This window comes from Zootoca vivipara, chromosome 3, assembly GCF_965207765.1.
Source record: "Zootoca vivipara chromosome 3, rZooViv2.hap1.1, whole genome shotgun sequence".
NCBI classification, from domain to species: domain Eukaryota; kingdom Metazoa; phylum Chordata; class Lepidosauria; order Squamata; family Lacertidae; genus Zootoca; species Zootoca vivipara.
The window spans coordinates 116527290-116550163 of NC_142586.1; the positions used below are offsets into that span (position 1 = coordinate 116527290).

The 22874-nt window shown below is 45.7% G+C and overlaps 1 protein-coding gene across 1 annotated transcript; it reads right to left on the reverse strand.

Moving 5' to 3' along the window:
- Positions 1 to 2049: 2049 nt before the first annotated feature.
- LOC148686483 (uncharacterized) lies at positions 2050 to 16453 on the reverse strand. Its single transcript, XM_088667455.1, has 7 exons — positions 16336 to 16453; positions 13511 to 13668; positions 11541 to 11713; positions 10256 to 10514; positions 8300 to 8550; positions 3452 to 3549; positions 2050 to 2150 (listed from the first exon to the last, which is right to left on the reverse strand). Exons 1-7 carry the CDS (start codon positions 16451 to 16453, stop codon positions 2050 to 2052), a joined length of 1158 nt encoding a protein of 385 aa, XP_088523581.1.
- Positions 16454 to 22874: the final 6421 nt, after the last annotated feature.

Here is a 22874-nt window from a genome sequence, read left to right on the forward strand (position 1 = left end):
GAGAGAGAGAGAGAGAGAAAGAGAAAGAAAGAAAGAAAGAAAGTTTAAAGTACCCAGGCTAAAAACTGAGCTGTGTTTGCTATGCTTTGGCCATAGGTGGGTGAAGGCATTGCAACAATACGAACAGAAAACAAATGTGCATGGTCCATACAAACACAAATCAAGAATTTTGTGCCTTTAAACAGTAAAGGAGTTTAAGATGGCAGCTAAAACAGACTTTTTAATAGAATAAAATAAACCTATCTCCACCTTCCCTCTTCCCCGAGTTCTTATTTGCAGATTCTCCGCTTCTTCCTCTGTCTCCCTTCTTCTAACTTTGCTTCCAGGTTTTAAGTCTTCTCCCCTCTGAGCTCACAGAATCCAGGCTCTTGCAGACTCCAGCCTTGGGCTTTGAAGGCTGAAATCACCTAGGCAAGACACAGAGAGGCGTCCATCGCCTTGCATAGCAGAGGGACAAACACCGCAAGGTTGTAGAAAGCTCCAAACGTTCAGTGTTTTCTGCCTAAGAATCTGTACCCGTCTGAATGCCAGCAAGCGTTTTGTAGTACTGCAATAGCTGCTATCTCCGGATGGTGATGATAACGATGAGGATTTCTAACCTGCCTTTCTGGTTTGGGAGTCTCAAGGCACTTAGAAGTGAAAAAGAAAAATGTTAAAACAGAAAATTATTCTACATTTCCCTTAATAGGAAAGCTTTCTCCCATCTCCACCCAAATTTTCTACTGTTTTAACTTAATTGTACAAGAAGCAACCATAAGTATTCAGCAGTCCTCTCCAACAGAAGCACCAAATGTCTACTTAATTGCATTTAACCTTTTTAGTGCTTTCCGTTTTCAAGCAAAGGTGTCATTCCTCAAGTTGCCATGTGCCTAGAGCCAGGTTAATTCAAAAGTAGTGATTTTTTTGTGACCCACTGACCCCTTTTCCTTTAAGTGCAAGCAGAACTGAATCCCCCCCCCCTGGCACCTCCTTTTAAAAGCTGGCAGCCCCCGAGTGCTGGAACTCCCTCCTCTTGCAAGTTCACGATCCCATACCCTCCAACATTTCTCGGATGAAAATAGGGACGTCCCGTTCCATAATGATTATCCTACTATTTATACCCCACCCATCTTACTGGGTTCCCCCAGCCACTCTGGGCGGCTTCCAACATATATAAAAACATAATAAAGCATTAAATACTTAAAAGAATCTTCAATGAAAATAGGGACGTCCCTGGAAAGTTGGGGCACTTGGAGGGTCTGTGATACCAGCTCTTGCTGAATGCCAAGGAGCATGGCCTTTAACAACTGGGGGGATGTTTTCAGAATGTGCCCTGTTCCTGGGACTGCAATTAAACTTTTTAAAATACTGAATTTTGATATATATATTTAAATTTAAACAGTTTACACACTGCTTAAGGACAGTCTTTTCCAAGCGGCATAAAGGTAAAGGGACCCCTGACCGTTAGGTCCAGTCGCGGACGACTCTGGGGTTGCGACGCTTATCTTGCTTCACTGGCCGAGGGAGCCGGCGTACAGCTTCCGGGTCATGTGGCCAGCATGACTAAGCCGCTTCTGGTGAACCAGAGCAGCGCACTAAACGCCATTTACCTTCCCGCCAGAAGGTATCTATTTATCTACTTGCACTTTGACATGCTTTCGAATTGCTAGGTGGGCAGGAGCTGGGACCGACCAACGGAAGCTCACCCCGTCACGGGGATTCCAACCACCGACCTTCTGATTGGCAAGCCCTATGCTCAGTGATTTAACCCACAGCGCCACCCGCATCCCCAAGTGGCTTACGAGGATGCAAAAAGTGAAAATTGGATGCTTCTGAATACGAGTTGCTGGAAATCAAAGGAAGGGAGAGGGCTCTCTTCCCACAAACATCAGGATGGCCACTGTGAGAACAGGATGCTGGACTAGATGGCCCACTGGCCTGAATCCAGCAAGCTCTTCGTCTGTTCCTGTTAACAATAAAACCTAAGGGCCATCAAAGGTTACCTGAGTCCCTGCTTTCCCTTTCTGCTTCCTCCATAACGTTCAGGCCGAGATCATTTCCCATCTCTGCTCAGTTTTTTCTCTTCTCACCTTCCTGCTTTTCAATCGTTTTGGAGACAATAGAATAGAGCGTGACAATATTAAGACTGCTGCTTCCTTCTTTTTTCGGGACTGCAAAAAAAGACCAAACCAGACACACATATCTACGTAAGAGAGGAATAGCAGGGACCTTGTCCAATTCATTCATTCATTCCATTCACATACCACCTTCCTCTTCCAAGGATCTCAAGGTGGCATACATGTTTGTCCTTCCTATTTTATCCTCACGGCAACCTTGTGAGGTAGACGAGGCTAAGGGATGGTGACTGGCCCAAGGTAAACCAGTGAGTTCCATGGCTGAGTGGGGATTCGAACCCTGGTCTCCCAGGTTCCAGTCCAACACTCTAACCATTACGCCACACTTTGCTGAAGTGTCAAGAAGCAACGGCTGAGCTGAAAGACTACCACACCACCATTCTTTATGCCCAAAGTCAGAACCATCCCCTTAGGGCAGTGGTGGAGGGCCTTTTTCACCCTGAGGGCCGCATTCCCTTCTGGGCAACTTCCGAAGGGCCACATGTGAGTGGTGGGTGGAGCCAGAGGCTAAAGTGGGTGGAGCAAAGGTTGTCAATTTTTCCTTTGTACTGTCGGTTAGTTTCCACACATACCCCTCTCCATCCTCTGGGTCCCTTCCAGCTCTATTATTTTATTATTCTATAATTTAAGGGTACATCCCAGCCACGCAAAAATGTGGAATGAGGGGTGTGGCCTGGAAACTGTTCCAAGGGCCATATAGAGAAGCCCAGAGGGCCACATTCCCCCTCTTCCTTAGGGTTACGTCTGACGGCAAGCCCATACTGATAGCAGGCATTTCTTACAGTCACCCTTAGCACACTGTGGCCCAAGTTTTGCCGACTAGCAACTGGTACAGGGAGGTTATCTAGAGTAGCGCAGCAGGATCAGGGCTGGCTTCCAGTAGATGGGTCCTTCTGAGCCCTGGGGTCCCAAGAACACCGGGTGCTGCCACCTGCTCCCAGAGAAGGACACCATCCTTCCACAAACTCCATTAGTGCTGGAGCTTAGTTGCAGGCACGGCTAAAATGCTGCAATTCTGGCTACCAGCTTCATATTTGGGGTGGAAATTAGCCACTTTGCCAAAAGGCATTCTCTCGCCCAGCCTGGGTGAGGGCAGGTGAGGCTTTCTGGAGTCACAAGGACCACCCAAATCCCAGGATAAAGGGAAGAGCGTCCTTGTCGGAGGCTCCCCGACAAGTTTGAAAATCTCCCTGGAGCTAATATTGGTCCATAGTGAGAACAGAATGACGTTGTGCTTGCTGGGTCTGACTCAGCCAGGAGTTGTACAGGTCCTTCCTGTTAATTCTCAAGTGCAGAGAGTAAGGAGCAGTACGCGTGGGGAATGTTTTTCTACAAACCTGGGAAAACTTGCGGTGGCGGCTGAGGCTTGCTGGAAGCTTTTGGAGTCAAGCTGCTTGACGAACTGCCAGAGGTAAAACTTTCTGAGCTCAATACCCTAGAAATAACAACAACAACACTTAATGGCGCTTCACAGGCACACACCCAAGGGCCCTGCAAGGTAGGCAAGCACTGTGACCCCTCATATTACAGGGGTGGGGGGGTCTGTGAGTCAGAGGGGGGCTTCACCTGAGCCCACCTGAGGCAAAGTTCATGACAGAGGTCTGAACCTGGGGTTCCCTAATTTGCCGCCCAGCCTCTTAGCCACCAAATCTCTTTCTTCGTTTGATCCAGCCAAGCCGTTCTCAGAGAAGGCTTGGTCTGAGTTCACACTGCACCTTTAAAGCACATTCGAAGCAGATTTTTTTTTGCCCTCAAAGAATTCTGGGCACTGTAGTTTGTTAAAGGTTGCTTGGAATGGCAACTCTATGAGGGGTAAACTTCAGTGCCCAGAATCCTTTGAGGGAAAGGATGTGCTCTGAATTTTTTTTTTTTAAGGCACGGTGTGTACACAGTCTGACACTTGACTAATCAAGACCCTTTAAACCTCTGCTTTAAAGGGTCCACTTTACAACATAGCCGGATACTACCCTACATTAATTCTGTATGCTGTAAAAATATCTCAAGAATTTTTCCAATTTCCTTCCTCATAAAAAAGTCACCTGAAAAAAATTACCGGTAGTTGCAAGTTTTTTTATTATTAAAAAAATCTTTATAATCTGGATTGTTGGTATTCAAGGCTTTGGCAAATTGCCCTTTTTAGAAAGATATTTCTTAAACTCAATGTATCTGAAGGGAAGACTTTAGATATATAAATATATGGCATGGTTTTATTTCTCATACAGATATTGCAGCTATTGCCACCAGTAAATGCAAACGTCTGGGTCATTTAGATCCTTTATTCTCAAGTAGAGAACACTTATTTTTTAAATAAATCTTTATTATTTGTAAAGGGAATATTTGCATGAGTCAATACTTTATTATTTCTTTGGAGCTGCACTATAGCTTTGTACTTTTGTCCTTCCAGGCTGTGATGCTTTTATGGTTCAAATTTTTGATTCTTTGCTCCCTCCCCCTTTGTTATGCTTGCACTATTTTTGTTAATAAATTAGTTAATTGAAATTTTTATTCTGACATTTATCGGTTCCATTGCCTAGTCTTGTATTCATAGAATCATAGAATCATAGAGTTGGAAGAGACCACAAGGGCCATCCAGTCCAACCCCCTGCCAAGCAGGAAACACCATCAAAGCATTCTTGACATATGCCTGTCAAGCCTCTGCTTAAAGACCTCCAAAGAAGGAGACTCCACCACACTCCTTGGTAGCAAATTCCACTGCCGAACAGCTCTTACTGTCAGGAAGTTCTTCCTAATGTTTAGGTGGAATCTTCTTTCTTGTAGTTTGAATCCATTGTTTGCTATTGTTTGCTATGTCACTAATTTTAACTTACAAAATATATTTTCCCAAAAATGGGTGTGTGTGTGTGTGTGTGGCACGGATTTTGGGAAAATATAGCAGTGGAAGTATTTCTAGTAAATGCCCTGACCCCAGCACTGGTTAAGTTTGCATTTTATTTCTGCAAGGCTGCCAGCATCCACATCTGCGAATGTTGTCAGCTGTTACATTAATGACAGCTGGACGATGGTCCGCCAAGGGTTTATTATCCCATTATACATGCCTTGGTAAAGATGAGAACATTGTAATGAACTCTACGTGGGGCTGCTCTTGAAGATCATTTGGGAAAACCATTGGGCCCTAAATGCAGTTATTAACTGGTGAAGGTCTCGTGGGTCGTGTGACGCTGATGTTTGAAGAGATCCTGGCTGGCTGTTTTCTTTGTTTCCCTGCTAAATTCAAGGCCCTGGTGCTGAACTTTAAAGCCCAATATGCATCATTGAATGACAGAATTGTAGAGTTGTAAGGGACCCCCAAGGGTCATCCAGTCCAACCCCCTGCAAGGCAGGAATCAGGGCTAAAGAATCCCTGTCAAATGCCCAGCCAACCTCTGCTTTAAAACCTCTAATGAATTAAAGGTACTTTGGGACCCTCCTTCGTAGGATCCTTCCCACGCATTAACATATTTGAGTCTGGCCCTGCTGTGGCTACTTTCCTTGTCTAAGTTTGGGAACCCCTTTAACACAATATTGGAACAATAGACAGAAGCCTAGTTATGTTAAAATAATAATAATCAAATAATAATAATTTATTATTTATACCCCGCCCATCTGGCTGGGTTTCCCCAGCCACTCTGGGCGGCTTCCAACAGAAAATAAAACACAATAATCTATTAAACATTAAAAGCCTCCCTGAACAGGGCTGCCTTCAGATGTCTTCTAAAAATCTGGTAGCTGTTTTTTTCTTTGACCTCTGATGGGAGGGCGTTCCACAGGGCGGGTGCCACTACCGAGAAGGCCCTCTGCCTGGTTCCCTGTAACTTGGCTTCTCGCAACGAGGGAACCGCCAGAAGGCCCTCAGAGCTGGACCTCAGTGTCCGGGCAGAACGATGGGGGTGGAGACGCTCCTTCAGGATTCAATTTATTTAAAATAAAAAAATTCCTTCAGTAGCGCCTTAAAGACCAACTAAGTTTTTTATTTTGGTATGAGCTTTCGTGTGCATGCACACTTCTTCAATTTATTTAATTATTCTAACATTTAGTCTCTTTCTTGGTTATTTACAAATTACAACCTTGGTTTCTCCTTTGTTTTTCAGATGCTCAATGGGGCTTGCTCCCTAGTCAGTTGGTTTAGGATTGCAGCCCAGTTCTTATTCTGTGTAAAGTGTGTTGTCTCTATGATTACTTTTCCTATTTGCACCTGGGTATTTTTTGTATGTTCATCCATACAGATGAAAATTTAATCTCCCTCCCCTCACACAAAGTGGAAGGGTTTTAAGTCTGACACAGGGTGGAAGTTCCCTCGCCTGCCCCGAAGCATTCAGAACTGCCTCTTTGCTGCAACCAGGCACCCTTCAACTCTTGATGCAATGGATTCAAACTACAAGAAGGAAGCTTCCACCTCAACATTAGGAAGAACTTCCTGACAGTAAGAGCTGTTCGGCAGTGGAATTTACTGCCAAGGAGTGTGGTGGAGTCTCCTTCTTTGGAGGTCTTTAAGCGGAGGCTTGACAGCCATCTGTCAGGAATGCTTTGATGGTGTTTCCTGCTTGGCAGGGGGTTGGACTGGATGGCCCTTGTGGTCTCTTCCAACTCTATGATTTTATGATGGAGGCTAGGAAAGAAACTGAGATATCCCATCTGGCCACACTAGAACGTCCCGGAGTCCAGTTCACATCGGGTCAGGTAGACTCCACTTCCTCAAGTGCCTAAAAACCAAAGGGTGCCAAAAACTGACAAAAGCTCAACCAGCAAATTGGAGAAGAGCCTGTCCGCACAAGTCAGTGTGAGCACAATGTTTTTACCAGCAGACCGTTGTGCGAAGACATTGCGATGGGCTGTGACGGTGACCCAGGCATCTCTGGCTTGGAGGCAATGAGAGCCCACCTTTCAGCACCTTGGACAGCTCTGCTGATTGACACCGCCAACAGGCTCAATGGCACCTTTGTGTACGATCAGCCTGAGTTGAATTAACCCACATTTTGTCTCCAGCTTCCAGTCCATATCACAACCCTCAAAGCCCCCAGCCAACGCTCAATGAAGTAGCGGGAGGGAATATTTAAAGCAGCCTTTGGCTGGGATGGTTAGGAGATGTAGCCCAAAACTACTAAGCATAAGAACATAGGGAGAGCCTGCTGGACCAGGCCAATGGCCGATTGAGTCTGGCATCCTTTTCTCACAGTGGCCAACCGGATGCTCCAATGGGAAGCACACAAGCGGGGTTTGGGCATGCCTCCCCCTCCTGTGGTTTCCAGCAACTGGTATTCAGAAGCATTGCTGAATTGGAGGCAGAGCAGAGCCATCCTAGCTAGTAGCCATTGACCCTCCTCCGTGAATTTGCCTAATCCTTTTCTAAAAGCCATTCAAGTTGGTGGCCATCACTGCCTCTTGTGGCAGTGAGTTCCATAGTTACTGTGTGAACAAGTCCTTTCTTTTCTCTCTCAGAACACACTGAAATTCAATTGGCCACAGAGCCTTTGGGTGCGGACTGACTCGGTTTTATCAGGTGGCGATTTACCAGCAGGCGGATGTAAAATATAAGACAGCTCTGTAAGGGGGTGGGGCTTTTTTTAAAGGTCTCCCTACAACTTGGCTGCAGGTGAAGACTGTTTCAACAACCCCACCGCAAGAGCGTTAAATAACCTCGGAGAATTTCTGTCCTCTGGTCCTCTCTACCAGCCTTCCCAAGAACATTGTATTACTTTTATTATTCCCTGGATTTCTGATTCCTTCTCAAGAAACCTGGGCAAGATAATAGCATCGTAGAACCATAGAGTTGGAGGGGACCCCCAAGGGTCATCTAGTCCAACCCCATGTCGCAATGATAACTAAAGACTCCCTGACAGATGGTCATCTGTCTTCTGTTTAAAAACCTTCAGTGGATAATAGAATCTTAGAACTGTAGAGTTGGAGGGAACTCCAGAGGTCCTCTAGTGCAACCCTCTGCAATGCAGGAGTCACAGCTAAATAATCCTTGGTAGATGGCCATCCAACCTCTGTGTGAAAGGATGATATAGATGACCAGCTGACCAAGTGGTTAAAGCAGCCTTCCCTCTACCTGGCGCCCCGCTCTCTGGTGGGAGTTGCAATCCAAGACATCTGGAGGGCACCAGGTTGGGGAAGGCTGAGTTAGAGACAGGAAATGTAACGATTCAACATTAGAGGCACCTTGTTCCGTCCTCTTCTGGTCTTACTTGGGTGTGTTTGGCACTGTGGGAACGCTCTCGTAGATCTCATTGCTCTGTCCCCTCACGTACAGGTCCCTTAAGCTATATTGAAAGCGTCCTTCTGCCTCTATCGCTTTCCTCTCCTCTGTGGAATACTCCTCTTCCTCAAAGATGATGCGGCTCTCAACAGGGCTTTTCTCTACCTCCTCTTTCTTCTTCTCCTTCTCTTTCTCCTCCTCCTCCTCCTCTTCTGGCTCCTCTGGAAGAGGAGAAACCTCCTGGAGTTCAGGGCGTAAGGGTGAGAAGGGCAGGAACTAGTCAGACGTAGCAGAAAAGTCTGCAGGGGCAGATTATTATTTTTTTTAAAAAAATGTGTTGTTTATTCAAATTCCTCATGCAGGAGTCCAAGGCAGTAAACACTCCATGATAAAACAACTCTTTAGCTGCACCATCTACTTCCCCCAAGCAACTGGCTATTGTATTGTTGCTTGCTTTTGTCACCAAAGAATTGTAGAGTTGGAAGGGACCAAGAGCGCCACCGAGTGCAGCCTCTTGCAATGCAGGAATCTTTTTGCTCGACATGGGGCTTGAACCCATGGCCCTGAGACTGAGAGTCTAGTGCTCTACCAACTGAGCTGCCTCTCTCTCTCTCTCTCTCTCTCATATTCATTCAGAAAATGAAATGAAAGAAGAAAGGAAGGAAAGAAGGAAAGACAGAAGGAAGGAAGGAAGGAAGGAAGGAAGGAAGGAAGGAAGGAAGGAAAGAAGAAAAGACAGAAGGAAGGAAGGAAGGAAGGAAGGAAGGAAGGAAGGAAGGAAGGAAGGAAGGAAGGAAGGAAGGAAAGAAAGAAAGAAAGAAAGAAAGAAAGAAAGAAAGAAAGAAAGAAAGGAGGGAGGGAAGAGAGAAGGAAAGGCAAGAAAATGACATATGAAAGGGGAAGAGGGAGAACATAACTAAAACACTATGGTAAAGGTAAAGGTACCTCTGACCATTAGGTCCAGTCACAGACGACTCTGGGGTTGCGGCACTCATCTCGCTTTATAGGCCGAGGGAGCCGACGTTTGTCTGCAGACAGTTTTTCTGGGTCATGTGGCCAGCATGACTAAGCTGCTTCTGGCAAAACCAGAGCAGCGCACAGTACCTATTTATCTACTTGCACTTTGAAAGTACTTGCACTAATCCGGAGCGGTACCTATTTATCTACTTGCACTTTGACGTGCTTTCGAACTGCTAGGTGGGCAGGAGCAGGGACCGAGCAACAGGAGCTCATCCCGTCACGGGATTCAAACCGCCGACCTTCTGATCGGCAAGGCCGCCTAGGCTCTGTGGTTTAACCCACAGTGCCACTCATGTCCCTAAAACTCTATGGTAAAGGTAAAGGTAAAGGGACCCCTGACCATTAGGTCCAGTCGTGACCGACTCTGGGGTTGCGCGCTCATCTCACATTATTGGCCGAGGGAGCCGGCGTGTAGCTTCCAGGTCATGTGGCCAGCATGACAAAGCCGCTTCTGGCAAACCAGAGCAGCACATGGAAACGCCGTTTACCTTCCCGCTGTAGCGGTTCCTATTTATCTACTTGCATTTTGACGTGCTTTCGAACTGCTAGGTTGGCAGGAGCTGGGACCAAGCAACAGGAGCTCACCCTGTCATGGGGATTCGAGCCGCTGACCTTCTGATCAGCAAGCCCTAGGCTCAGTGGTTTAACCACAGCACCACCTGGGTCCCTATTAAAAAAACCTCTATGGTACCATGAGTAAATTAAAAGGAAAAACGTAATAATTTACATTGTCATTCCTTGCAAGCCTTTCCCCACCTGGCCTGGGAAAGCCAGACCTTGGCAGGATTGGCAGCGACAGCAGCAGCAGACAGAGTCTAATGTTTTATTCTCTTGCTAATTGTGCTGCTTCAAAGGGTGCCTCCAACTCCCCTCGCCCAATTCTGGCACGAAAATGCCCCCCCTGCGAAGTCTTGCTCCTACTCACAGCTTCATCGTCGCTTGGGAAGATGCGAATGCTGAGGTTCTCCAGCACGGCGTAGGATTTGGGCTGGGGTTTCAGGTAGCAGGGAGGCGGGTGCTGGAGAAGGTAGACCAGGGAGAGCCAGCGGTCAAAGACGGCTTCCTCTTCCTCGTTGGTCGCGTGAAACCGAAGGTAATAAGTGCGCCCATTGATCAGCTTGATCTTGATTATCCGCTTCTCCGGGTCGTGAATGGAGATACGCACGTATTTCAGAGGGATGAGCCTGCAGTGGCAGCAGAGGGGATGCAAAAATATAATATTCGGGGCAAGTCAGCAGAAGAAGAAGAGAAGAGGAGTTTGGATTTGATATCCCGCTTTATCACTCCCCGAAGGAGTCTCAAAGCGGCTAACATTCTCCTTTCCCTTCCTCCCCCACAACAAACACTCTGTGAGGTGGGTGGGGCTGAGAGACTTCAGAGAAGTGTGACTAGCCCAAGGTCACCCAGCAGCTGCATGTGGAGGAGCGGAGACGCGAACCCGGTCCCCCAGATTACGAGTCTGCCGCTCTTAACCACTACACCACACTGGCTCGCAGAAGGTTGTGGGGAGCCACTGCCTTGTACCTAAGCCAAGAGGACCGATCCATCTAGCTTATCAAGACAGATAAAAGAAAGCCCTTCTTGCAGCGCATACTTAACCTGCGGAACTCCCTCCCACAGGAGGCAGCGATCGCCACCAGCTTGGAGGGCTTTCAAAGAGGAATACAAAAATTCATAGAGGAGAGGGCTATTGTTGGCAACTAGCCAGGGTGGCTCTACTCTGGCTCCACAGTTGGAAGCAGCCGTGCGGCTTTGAACATAGCAGTTCTGCAGCCAGGGCCAACTCTTTCATTGGGCAGAGTAAGGTAGCTGCTCCAGAAGGCTGGTGCAAAGGAGAGTCACCGAGGAGCTGGAGAACAGAGCATAATGTGTCACTTTGGCTGCCAGGCAGCCCCTAAATTAGCTGCTGTTCTCACATCATCTTCAACTATTTAAAGGGATGTCCAACAACAACAACAACAACAACTTGAACACTTAGGGACGTGGGTGGGTGTAAACCACAGAACCTAGGGCTTGCTGCTTTCACCAGAAGCGGCTTTGTCATGCTGGCCACATGACCCGGAAGCTGTACGCCGGCTCCCTCGGCCAGTAAAGCGAGATGAGCGCTGCACCCCAGAGTCGTCCGCAATTGGACCTAATGGTCAGGGGCCCCTTTACCTTTACCTTTGTACATTTATACAGCAGTACTTGGACGTGATGCCTTAACTTGCCTGGTGAGCATCGGTTCGTCTGTGTGTGGCTCAGAGGAGACTTGGTCAGCACCAACAGGGCGAGCAATAAACATCAGGGTTGGTAGTGGGAGCTTGACGTTGGTGGAGGCAATGCCGATGATGGCCTCGTTGCACTGGTTGTGCATGAAGATTTGCCGGCCCCTTTTCGTCACCTGGGGTAGCAGAAATCAAGAGCAACTGTTGGAGAAGGTAATGGGGCGGGGCGGGAAGCTCTCCTAGATTAGACTAGGAGGCTGATCTGCCAGGGACTGGCTGGATGAGGAATCCCGCAAACTTCCCTGACTGCTAACTGCAGTCACTAGGTCAACCCACATATGGGGTTTGTATAAAAAACCTGTTTGTATATGCTTGTAACTTTAAGCCTAAAGCCTGCCTTCAGGGATCACACTGTGCTCTGCCTGACCGTGAGTAAACTTTCTTTTTGAATCATAGAATCATAGAGTTGGAAGAGACCACAAGGGCCATCCAGTTCAACCCCCTGCCAAGCAGGAAACACCACCAAAGCATTCTTGACATATGGCTGTCAAGCCTCTGCTTAAAGACCTCCAAAGAAGGAGACTCCACCACACTCCTTGGTAGCAAATTCCACTGCCGAACAGCTCTTACTGTCAGGAAGTTCTTCCTAATGTTTAGGTGGAATCTTCTTTCTTGAAGTTTGAATCCATTGCTCCATGTCCGCTTCTCTGGAGCAGCAGAAAACAACCTTTCTCCCTCCTCTATATGACATCCTTTTATATATTTGAACATGGCTATCATATCACCCCTTAACCTTCTCTTCTCCAGGCTAAACATACCCAGCTCCCTAAGCCGTTCCTCATAAGGCATTGTTTCCAGGCCTTTGACCATTTTGGTTGCCCTCTTCTGGACACGTTCCAGCTTGTCAGTATCCTTCTTGAACTGTGGTGCCCAGAACTGGACACAGTACTCCAGGTGAGGTCTGAAGTACTGTGTCCAGTTCCGGGCACCGCAGTTCTTATGTTACTTATGAATAAGACTGTGGTGTCTTTATTCTTTTAGGAGGGATTCAAGGGGTCTTACCAGGAAAATATCAGAACACATTTCAATCTGGACAAGCCAGATTGAATTGCGTATTGTGTATGCTGCCCTGCCACCCTGAACATGCCCACAAAAAAGAAGTTCAGTTCCCAGGGCATGAGGACACGTCAGACGGGGAAGGGAGGGAGGAATCGTTGGGTGCTGAAGAGGCAACAGGCTTTCGTGAGCAAGAGGAGTCAGGTGCAGAAAGCGGTTCAGATCCAGCAGATAAAGCAGAGGTGGAGGGGACACAGGCTGCAGAAGCGTCCTAAGAGCTTGCTGCTCCTACTATATTAAAAGCTCAACCTTGTCTCCAAGGACATGGGGGGCTTTGTAGCAGAACAAAGAACACAGACACACACCCCACATAGTTTGAGGCTGGGAAGGAGTTAGAGGAAGTAGAAGCCAAGGACCTTCTCTCCTGGCAACTGCTTCATAGGGGCCAGTCCTGTCTGTAGGCATTGCTACCTTGTACACTGTTTCCTTGAATAAAGAGCTAACTTTTCTGCTTGTCTCTGCAACTTCTGTGATGACCTGCATCTGAACCAGCCCTGACATAATTTCTCAGGAGAGACACTCTTAGTGCCGTAGTCTCCCTCTTACATCTCATTTCCCTTTATTTTCCTAGAATCGTAGAACTGTAGAGTTGAGAGGGACCCAAAGGGTCATCCAGTCCAGCTCCCTGCAACTTGCTCTGACAAGCTATAGGAACAGAGGAAGCAGGCCATCTGTCCATCTAGCCCAGTATTGTCTACACTGACGGCAGCAGCTCTCCAGCCCTACCTGGAGATGACCGAACCTGGGACCTTCTGCATGCAGGGCAGGTTTTCTGCCACTGAGCCACAGCAAATAGGATGCTGGGCTCCAGAGTTAGTTGAGGTCATTGTAGCTTACCTCTCTGCAGTTCCATTTACCTGGAAAAAGCTGCTCTCGAACATGGCAACAGACCGAAAGTTTGGGTATTCTCCTTTCCCGAGGTATTTCTGCAAAACTGTCTCAAACGGGGATTGGGCCAGAGAAGAGAAGTCGATGTTTTCATGTGGGGTGTGGAAGAGCTTCAGGATGCGGCCACCTGCGAGGGAGATTCCACAGCCTCAGCGTTACATGCAAAAGAGTGCCGTTTTTTAGCAGCAAGGAGAAGCTAAACGGCCTGTCCCTACACTCTTAACAGGAATCTATGGCCTCTAGAGGTTGTGGGACTCCAACGCCCATCAGCCCAAGTCAGCATGGCCCATGTTCAGGGATGATGGGCGTTGTAGTCCAACAGCATCCGGAGGGCAGCAGGTTGAGGAAGGATGCTTGTCAAAACTGCCTGTTATTCTGGTCCCTTCAGCTAGTTGACATTTCAGCTGTCTCCTCCAGCCCGAACCCAAATTCTTTCCAGCTGGGAGCAAAGACCTTTTTTTATTTGTCCAGAGTTTCAGCCTGCAATCTTAGGTACAGTTATTTGGAAGTAACCCTACCAAACTGAATGGATCTCATTTATGAGTAGACATGTATACACAAGGTTGGACGAATGTGTGTTTTGGTTGTTTAAAAACAGGTTGTTGTTGTTTGCTTTCCTATGTCTGTTTTTTTCCTGTATTCCCCCCTTTCCCCCTTTATATGTACAGTATATTTTTTTTCTTTGTTTTAACATTTCTGCAAACTGCTCTGGGAGGTTGTTGGAAAGAGTTATATAAATGCTGGAAATAATAAATTGCTTATTAAAGTATATGAAGCTGTTCTGTTCTTTGCATGTGCACACATGTACACACACACACGACACATTTAACCCAACCACTTTTATTTTGGAGAATAAAGCAGTCCCAGAATGGTTTCGTTTCGCTACACGCTGTACTTTGTAAGTTACACAACCATTTGAATCCTCAATATTTCTCTACACTCAGCAGTACAGCATCTGCTTTGCATGCAGAAGGACCCCCTGCGTGAAACCCACGAGAGCTGCTGCCTGCCAGTGTAGACAATACAGAGCTAGACACAGTGGCAGACTTTGGGTTCTCAAAATTCAGCAGCGCTAAAATTCAGCGCCTGCTCTTGCTCCACTTCCATCACTGCTCAAGGGTCCCCAGTGGAAATGGCGCTCCTAAAAACGCCTCTGCGAGATAGACCATTGGTCTGACACAGTATATACAGTGGCACCTTGGTTTTAGAACAGCTTAGTTTATGAACAACTTGGAAACAGAATGCTGCAAACCCAGAAGTAGGTGTTTTGGTTTGTGAATTTTGCCTTGGAAGTCGAACATGTTCCGCTTGAGTGTGTCCCATTTGTAAATCGAGTCCCCTGCTGCTAATCAGGGTTCCTGTTGAATCTGTTGGCTGTTGAGTCCCAAGCACCCACACAACACAGAGGTGATATTTGGAGCTTTCATTTTTGCTAAAAAAAAGAAATGTGCTTTTTGTGTGTGGCTTTTCTGTTTTCTTGACTGCGACTTGTTCCTCGTTTTATGGGACTGACATGTGACTGTGGCTTGTGACTTCGTTGTTGTTGTAACTATGGCTTGTGGCTTCGTTTTTGTGACTGTGTGGAACCCAATTCAGCTACTGATTGATTGTGTGACTGCAGAAAGCCCCCATCCAAACAATGACTATTATCAGTGCACCTAAGAAAAAATAATAAGTTTTATTTTTATCATCTACAATACTTTCTTATTTATTATAGTATTGATTATCGCTTTCATTTTATGGATCAATGGTCTTGTTAGTAAAATCCATGTTAAATTGCTGTTTTAGGGGTTGTTTTTAAAAGTCTGGAACGGATTAATCCATTTTGCATTACTTTCTATGGGAAAGTGTGGCTTGGTTTTAGAGTGCTTTGGTCTTGGGATGGACTTCCAGAACGGATTAAGTTTGGGAACCAAGGTACCACTGTATAAGGCATCTTCCTAGGATGATAACAATTCATGCCCGTGATGTATCGGGCTCCTAGTACATGAAAGCTTAAGTTATAATCAATCTGTTTGTGATAAAGGTGCTCCGAGACTCTTGGGTTCGTGTCGCTTTTGTTTTGCAGAGACAGACTTGGCAAGGCTGCTCCTCTGGTCGATGAAATATTTGCAGCGTCTAGCAGCCAACAAATAAAGCATGAATCCAGCCTCGCCATTTATAACAGTGACATTTCCTATCATCACCTGTCCTCGCACTAAGATCGTAGCAGCAACGCAAAGGGAGGAGGGAGAGAGATTCAGAGATAGGATCTATGGATTCAACTGCACAGCTTCTGTTCTGCACCGTGTAGGGCAGCCAACCCGGTGTCTTCCAGATGTTTGGACCCACAGCACCCAGCAGAGTGCTGGGTGGGGATCATGGGAGTTGTAGTCTAAAACATCTGGAGGGCACCGGCTTGGGGAAAGAGAGCGGCAATGGCTTTTCCCACCTGCCTTGTCCCACTCCCTCCACCCCTAGGAACCTTTCCCAGTCCATGACTTTGGGAACAGCAGAAGCAGCTGGGAAGAGATAAGACAAGGACAAGGGTATATTATAAAAATAAATTTATGGGCATTGTGACTTGTCGTCATTTTTAGTTTAGCAATTCTTTGCTGTGACTGTTAAGTGCAAACTGTTTAATTATTATTTGCTGATGTTTACCTTTACGGTTTACCATCATACTCTTAACGGATTATTGAATATTACTTTATTTGTGAGAAGAGGATGCTGGACTAGATGGGCTCCCATTGGCCTAATCCGGCAGGCTCTTATTTCATGTGCATGTTCTTAGGGACAGAGCACCCTGACTCACCTGCATGGCCTTGGAGATATGCCCTTTTCCCCTTATGATCTTCTCTGTCTGACGTAGGCGACTTCGGCCGGCTGTTTTCTCCCCTTTGAAAGGCTGGTATCCTGGACAAAATTGACATCTGCACAATAGATGGGTCAGAAGTGTTGGAATTTTGGGGATTTCCTGTGCTGACCTGGATGTGACTTGACCAGGGCAGTTCATTTCTTGCATAAGGAATGTTTCTATTTTGTCGTTTCCCTTGCTCAAGGGTTCCCAAACTAAGGCCCGGGGGGCCGGATGCGGCTCAATCGCCTTCTCAATCCAGCCTGCAGATGGTCTGGCAAGGACCATTACACTCAATAAAGTGTAGTGGCATTTGCGGACAGGCCTGAGAGAAATCTGGGAGGGGGTGGGTTAAAATGTTAAGCTGACTCACGGGGCGTGCCTTGAGTTTGATTGACAGGCACTTCTAACTTAATGACCGCTCACTTTCGTTTTTGCCCAGTCCGTTGGAGAAGCTTCGAATCCCCACCCACCCGCCGCCAGTTTTAGGCCTTAGCCGACACTGCTTGCCCGATTAGCGGGGCTCGCTGTATTCAGGAGTTCAGTAGGAATTTTTCCACTTGGCTGATTGGCTGTTGCCACGTGGTTTTCGCCTACTGACGAGCAATTTGTCACAACTTGTTAGGTTGGCCGTTAGGCTTTGGTTAAATGGTTTTGGAGGGACATGGCCTATAGGCCTATCCCCCAATTATTTGCTCCTTATAGAAGTATTCCGTTAAAGGAATCCTGGGGCTCAGGGACTCTAGTCCATCATCCGGCCTTAAGCAAGGATGGTGTGTCCAGTACAGAGCCGAGCCTCGGGGAACACTCCTTGGGGGAAGGAGAGTACTGGGAAACCGTACCTCCAATCCCTTGGGGTGTTTACTTGACTTACCAACCGCGAGGTAAGTCGGAGTTGGTCCTGACCCAAATGGTCAGATGGAATTGGTCCTGCTCAACAGAGCAGATGGAATGGTCCTGACCCGGTGGTCAGATGGAAATGGTCCTGTCCCTTAGGGTGGACAGAAGGATTAACCAAAGCCTAAGCCAACACTCGAATTTAATTTGTATTTTAAATAAAGTTGTGGCCTAAAATTAATGCCAAAAACCAAAACCATAATTATTGTGTCCGTTGTGAGTTATTGGGATTTCTTGGGGCCTTGTTACGCAATCAGCATGTTTTTACATGAGTAAGAATGTGTCCTTTTATTTAAAACTAGCTGGCCCGGCCACGCGTTGCTGTGGGTCATCCCTGTGATTCCCCCCACCCTGTCCCAATCCATGACGTATCCCGCCCCTCCTCCCTCCAACCCCCTGGCTCATCCCTCTGTTTCCGTAGGATACCCTTCCCTCTGTTTCCCCCGGGGAGTGTTGTCCCCTCCCCCCTGTATCTCCATACATTGGCCCCTGCGCATGCATCGTGAACATTTTTATATATTTAGATTAATTTTTTTTTAAAAAAAATAAGAACATGAGAAGCAGAAGTTTTTATAAATGCATCTCCGGGTTATTTGTGGGGCATAGGAATTTGTTCATATTTTTTTTTAATAAAAATATATAGTCCGCCCCCCCCACAAGATCTGAGGGACAATGGACCGGCCCCCTGCTGAAAAAGTTTGCTGACCTCTGCCCTTGCTTAATTTTCAATGGGTGGCAAAGGGTTGATCAACAACAACAACAACAACAACAACAACAACAACAACAACACAGTGGTACCTCAGTTTTCAGACAGCCTAGTTCCCCAAAACCTGGAACGTGAACTCTGCAAACCCAGAAGTAGGTGTTCTGGTTTTTGAACTTTGCCTCCGGTGTCAAATGTGCTCCTGAGCTTCCGTTTTCATTACTGCGCAGCTCATTTGAGTCCCCCCCATCGTAATTAAGGCTTTCCCCCCTCCCATTTTTACCCGTGAACAGCTAATTTAAGCCCCCCCCCTAATTAAAGCCTTCCATTTCTGATTGCAGTGTTCTGAGGTGCTATTTGGTGCTTTTGTTTTTGCTGTTTTTGTGTTTTGTTTGTGTGGCTTTTTCATTTTTGTGACTGTGGCTTGTTTTTCATCAGATGTCAAGGAGATAAACAACAGATGTCTGGCGTTTAGAAGACATCTGAAGGCAGCCCTATATAGGGACGTTTTTAATGGCTGATGTTTTAATGTATAGAATCATAGAATCATAGAGTTGGAAGAGACCACAAGGGTCATCCAGTCCAACCCCCTGCCAAGCAGGAAACACCATCAAAGCATTCTTGACATATGCCTGTCAAGCCTCTGCTTAAAGACCTCCAAAGAAGGAGACTCCACCACACTCCTTGGCAGCAAATTTCACTGTCAAACAGCTCTTACTGTCAGGAAGTTCTTCCTAATGTTCAGGTGGAATCTTCTTTCTTGTAGTTTGAATCCATGTACTTTTAATCTTTTGTTGGAAGCCGCCCAGAGTGGCTGGGGAAACCCAGCCTGATGGGCGGGGTATAAATAACAACAACAACAACAACAACAACAACAACAACAACAACAACAACAATAACAACAACAATAAATTATTATTATTATTATTATTCATTGAAATTGGTTGCCTTGCTCTCCCTTGCGCAAGGAGCGATATATTGCTGTATATTGCCAGGTCAAAATTGTTATCACGGTGTGATTTCAAAACTAATTTTGGCCAATATATTGAAAAACTGCACAGTGCTAAAACAGGTCCTCATTCTCTTCTGAGCAGGGGCCACAGGGAAAAGCAATGCTTAATTTGAATTTGTTTCTATGTCTGGCTGTCTATATCGTACGCCATGTGAATCGGTGGCATATGAATGCTTGTTTCAAACAGTAAATAAAAGCGGGTTTGTGATCTCACCATGCAAAAATGACAAAAATTTAGTTGTGGGAGGGGGGAAGGCAAGGGATGGGGCCGTGGACCCCCTGGGTGTGTTCTGCGGACCCCATGGGGTCCCCAGACCCCTAATTCGGAGCCACTGGATTAGAGGATTGCAGCTGCAACCTCTGTGCGCTTGCTGAGAAGGAAGACCCACAATATTGCAACCTTACAGGATTACAGTCAGAAACTACTCAGCCGCACTTGGAAGTAAGTGCTGGCTGTTTGCAGTTCAGTCTGCTAATTAAGTAGCTAATTGAAGTGTGTGAGATGTGGAAACCTCATTCTAGAAAGCAATTAATTACGGCTGAGAGCCAACGGATCAAGGGAAAGGACTTGTGGGGCAGGATGTGAAATAGCTTGAAATGGGAAACGGGAAACATGCAAAGGGACAAAGGAGGTTTGCCCCAAACAGGGATGTTGGAGAATTCTGATGGAAACGGAAATTGCCAATCTTCGCTTATTTGCCCCACGTCCAGAATGGAAACCCAGCCAGTGAATGCCAACTGCATTTGCTGTCACTGCTGCTTTTGTCCCCCAAATTGTAAGTAATTGATTACATGCCCCCCCTCATTTGCACTGAGGGGGACTAACGTAATGACAACCTAGTTTACATAATTACATAATAATTTATCTAATTAATTACATAAGTTGTATAAATTCACCGCTGCAGACAGCAATATTGATAATGTAGTTTTTGGTGGAAAGTGACCTGCAGTGGAATGGAAACAGCGACGCATGTGTCAAATATAGGGCAGAACAGAAAATGAAGCCTTCTTACATCTCTACCCACAACACATCTTCCACTTCCCCCAGGGACAGCTCCTCCCACTGTGCCTTTTCCTATCCACCTCTGCAAAGCAGTTAGGCTGCTATTCTGCACTTTCCCTTCTTAATGAAGAAGCAGAAGCAGTGAGAAAATAAAATATAAAAATAGTTTCCCCACTGAAATGCAAGAGATTTGTTCAGAGATTCCTACTTATTTTCATTTTCATGTAATATCTAAATTATAGCATATTCCACAGCAATATGAATTATAACTCCAGATTAAGGGCAAGATTGCTCTTTACCTCCAATTATACCCAATCTTGCCCTTAATCTGTGTTTCTGAATTTGTACTCATATTTACTCCCAATAATTCTATTTTCCCTATATTAACCTTCTATCCTGCCAGGGGCCCCACAGACATCAAAGAGTTGTTCTGTTTCCATTGACTATTGCAAGGCTTAGTTAAGGCAATAACATAACATCATCTGCATATTCCTTCCCCGCCCATACTTTTATTCACTATAACCTCGTTTCCTCTTATTCTGATTGCTATGAGTTTTAATACAAAAGCAAATAAGAGCAGAGACACAGGAAGACTTGTTTTGTTGCTTTCGTTAAGTTAATTGCTTTCGATATGAACTTTTCATTGTTATCCATTTTCAACGTTCGTCCTAGGTGGGGATTTGAACCCAGGCCTCCCTCAGCTTCTAGCACAACACTCAAACTCAGCCTTCCCCAACTTGTTACCTTCCAGATGTTTCAGACCACATCTCTTATCCCCACAGCTGCATATTCCTCCATTGCATGGGGGGCAAACTAGATGATGCCCCCAGTATTCCCTTCCGACTCTACAATTCTATGGTTCTTTATCACGACTGTGCTGGCTGGAGTCGTAGCCCAAACATCTGGGAGATATTACCACTAAGACGATTTCTTTTTTTGGTCAAATTTTTTAATTCGTTTTCCAAATTTAATACAAATCAAACCTAATTAGTTTAATTTAATACAATTTTTAAAATCAGGTTTCCTGCTCCTGTTGGCAACATATGTGTGCTGAGTCCTTAACTGTACTTGTTGTATAAATAGGACTGTGTTTCATCTGATCCCTCTACTGCAGTTATTAAGTTTGCAGATGATACTACCATAATGGGTATAATTACAGGTGGAGATGAATCAGCGTACAGGGAGGAGGCTCAAAAAGTATCTACTGGTGCCTAGAGAATAACTTGCATCTAAATATTAGCAAGGCAAAGGAGATGGTGTTGGACTTATGAAGAGAGGGGAACTAGCCCTGTTGTATATGGTGTGTGTGTGTGTGTGTGTGTGTGTGTGTGTGTGTGTGTGTGGAGAAAGAGTCTCTTCCTTTAAATTCCTGGGAGTTTACCTTATATACCTCTCAATTACAGTTCTCTCTCTTGCTGTATTTCTGTATTTTAGAATTTCTGTTTTGTTGGAAGCCGCCCAGAGTGGCTGGGGGAACCCGGCCAGATGGGCGGGGTATAAATAATAAATTATTATTATTATTATTATTGCTGTACCGGAGGATAGGGGAGACAACTCTTGCCCACTGCTTGCTTGAGTCTCTGGGTTCAGAGCCATGGTTCCCAACATGGGGCACACACCCCACAGAGGGGCAATTTGATTTTTAAGGGGGGGCAATTCAAGAATGAGTTATTAACAGATAATAATAATAATAATAATAATAATAATAATAATAATAATAATAATAATATATTATTATTATAAATTGGAAGTTACTTTTTAATTTTTAATTTGTAATTTTTTCTTTTTCCTTTTTTCTATTTTGCTCTTAATTTTTTCTAATTTTGTCTCTAGTTCTTTTTTGTCTATTTTCCTTTTGTTTTTGAAATTTTTTGAAAATCTTGGAAATTATGTTTGGTTATATTGGATTATATTTGCTTATGTTCAGTTAGATTTGATTATGTTATGTTTATGTTATGTTTATGTTATGTTATGGTTTGTAGAGTTTAACTTGAAATAAAATAAAGCTTTTTAAAATAATAATAATAATAATAATAATAATAATAATAATAATAATAATGTTGTTGAGTCATTTAGTCGTGTCTAGCTCTTCGTGACCCCATGGACCAGAGCACGCCAGGCACTCCTGTCTTCCACTGCCTCCCGCAGTTTGGTCAAACTCATGTTCGTAGCTTCGAGAACACTGTCCAACCATCTCGTCCCCTGTCGTCCCCTTCTCCTTGTGCCCTCAATCTTTCCCAACATCAGGGTCTTTTCCAGGCAGTAATAATAGTAATAATTTATTATTTATATCCCGCCCATCTGGCTGGGTTTCGCAAGCCACTCTGGGTGGCTTCCAGCAAAATATTAAAATACAATAATTCATCAAATATCAAAAACTTCCCTAAACAGGGCTGCCTTCAGATGTCTTCTAAAAGTCAGACAGTTGTTTATTTCCTTGACATCTGCTGGGAGGGCGTTCCACAGGGCAGACCACTACCGAGAATGCCTTCTGCCTGATTCCTGTAACCTCCCTTCTTAGAATCATAGAGTTGGAAGAGACCACAAGGGCCATCCAGTCCAACCCCCTGCCAAGCAGGAAACACCATCAAAGCATTCTTGACATATGCATGTCAAGCCTCTGCTTAAAGACCTCCAAAGAAGGAGACTCCTTCTTTGCAGGGAGGGAACTGCCGAAGGCCCTCGGCGCTGGACCTCAGTGTTCGGGCTGAACGATGGGGGTGGAGATGCTCCTTTCAGGGAGCCAATGTAGGTCTTTCAGTACTGCTGGTATGTGGTCTCGGTGGCCACTCGCAGTCACCAGTCTGGCTGCCGTTTTCTGGATTAGTTGCAGTTTCCGAGTCACCTTCAAAGGTAGCCCCACGGAGAGCGCATTGCAGTGG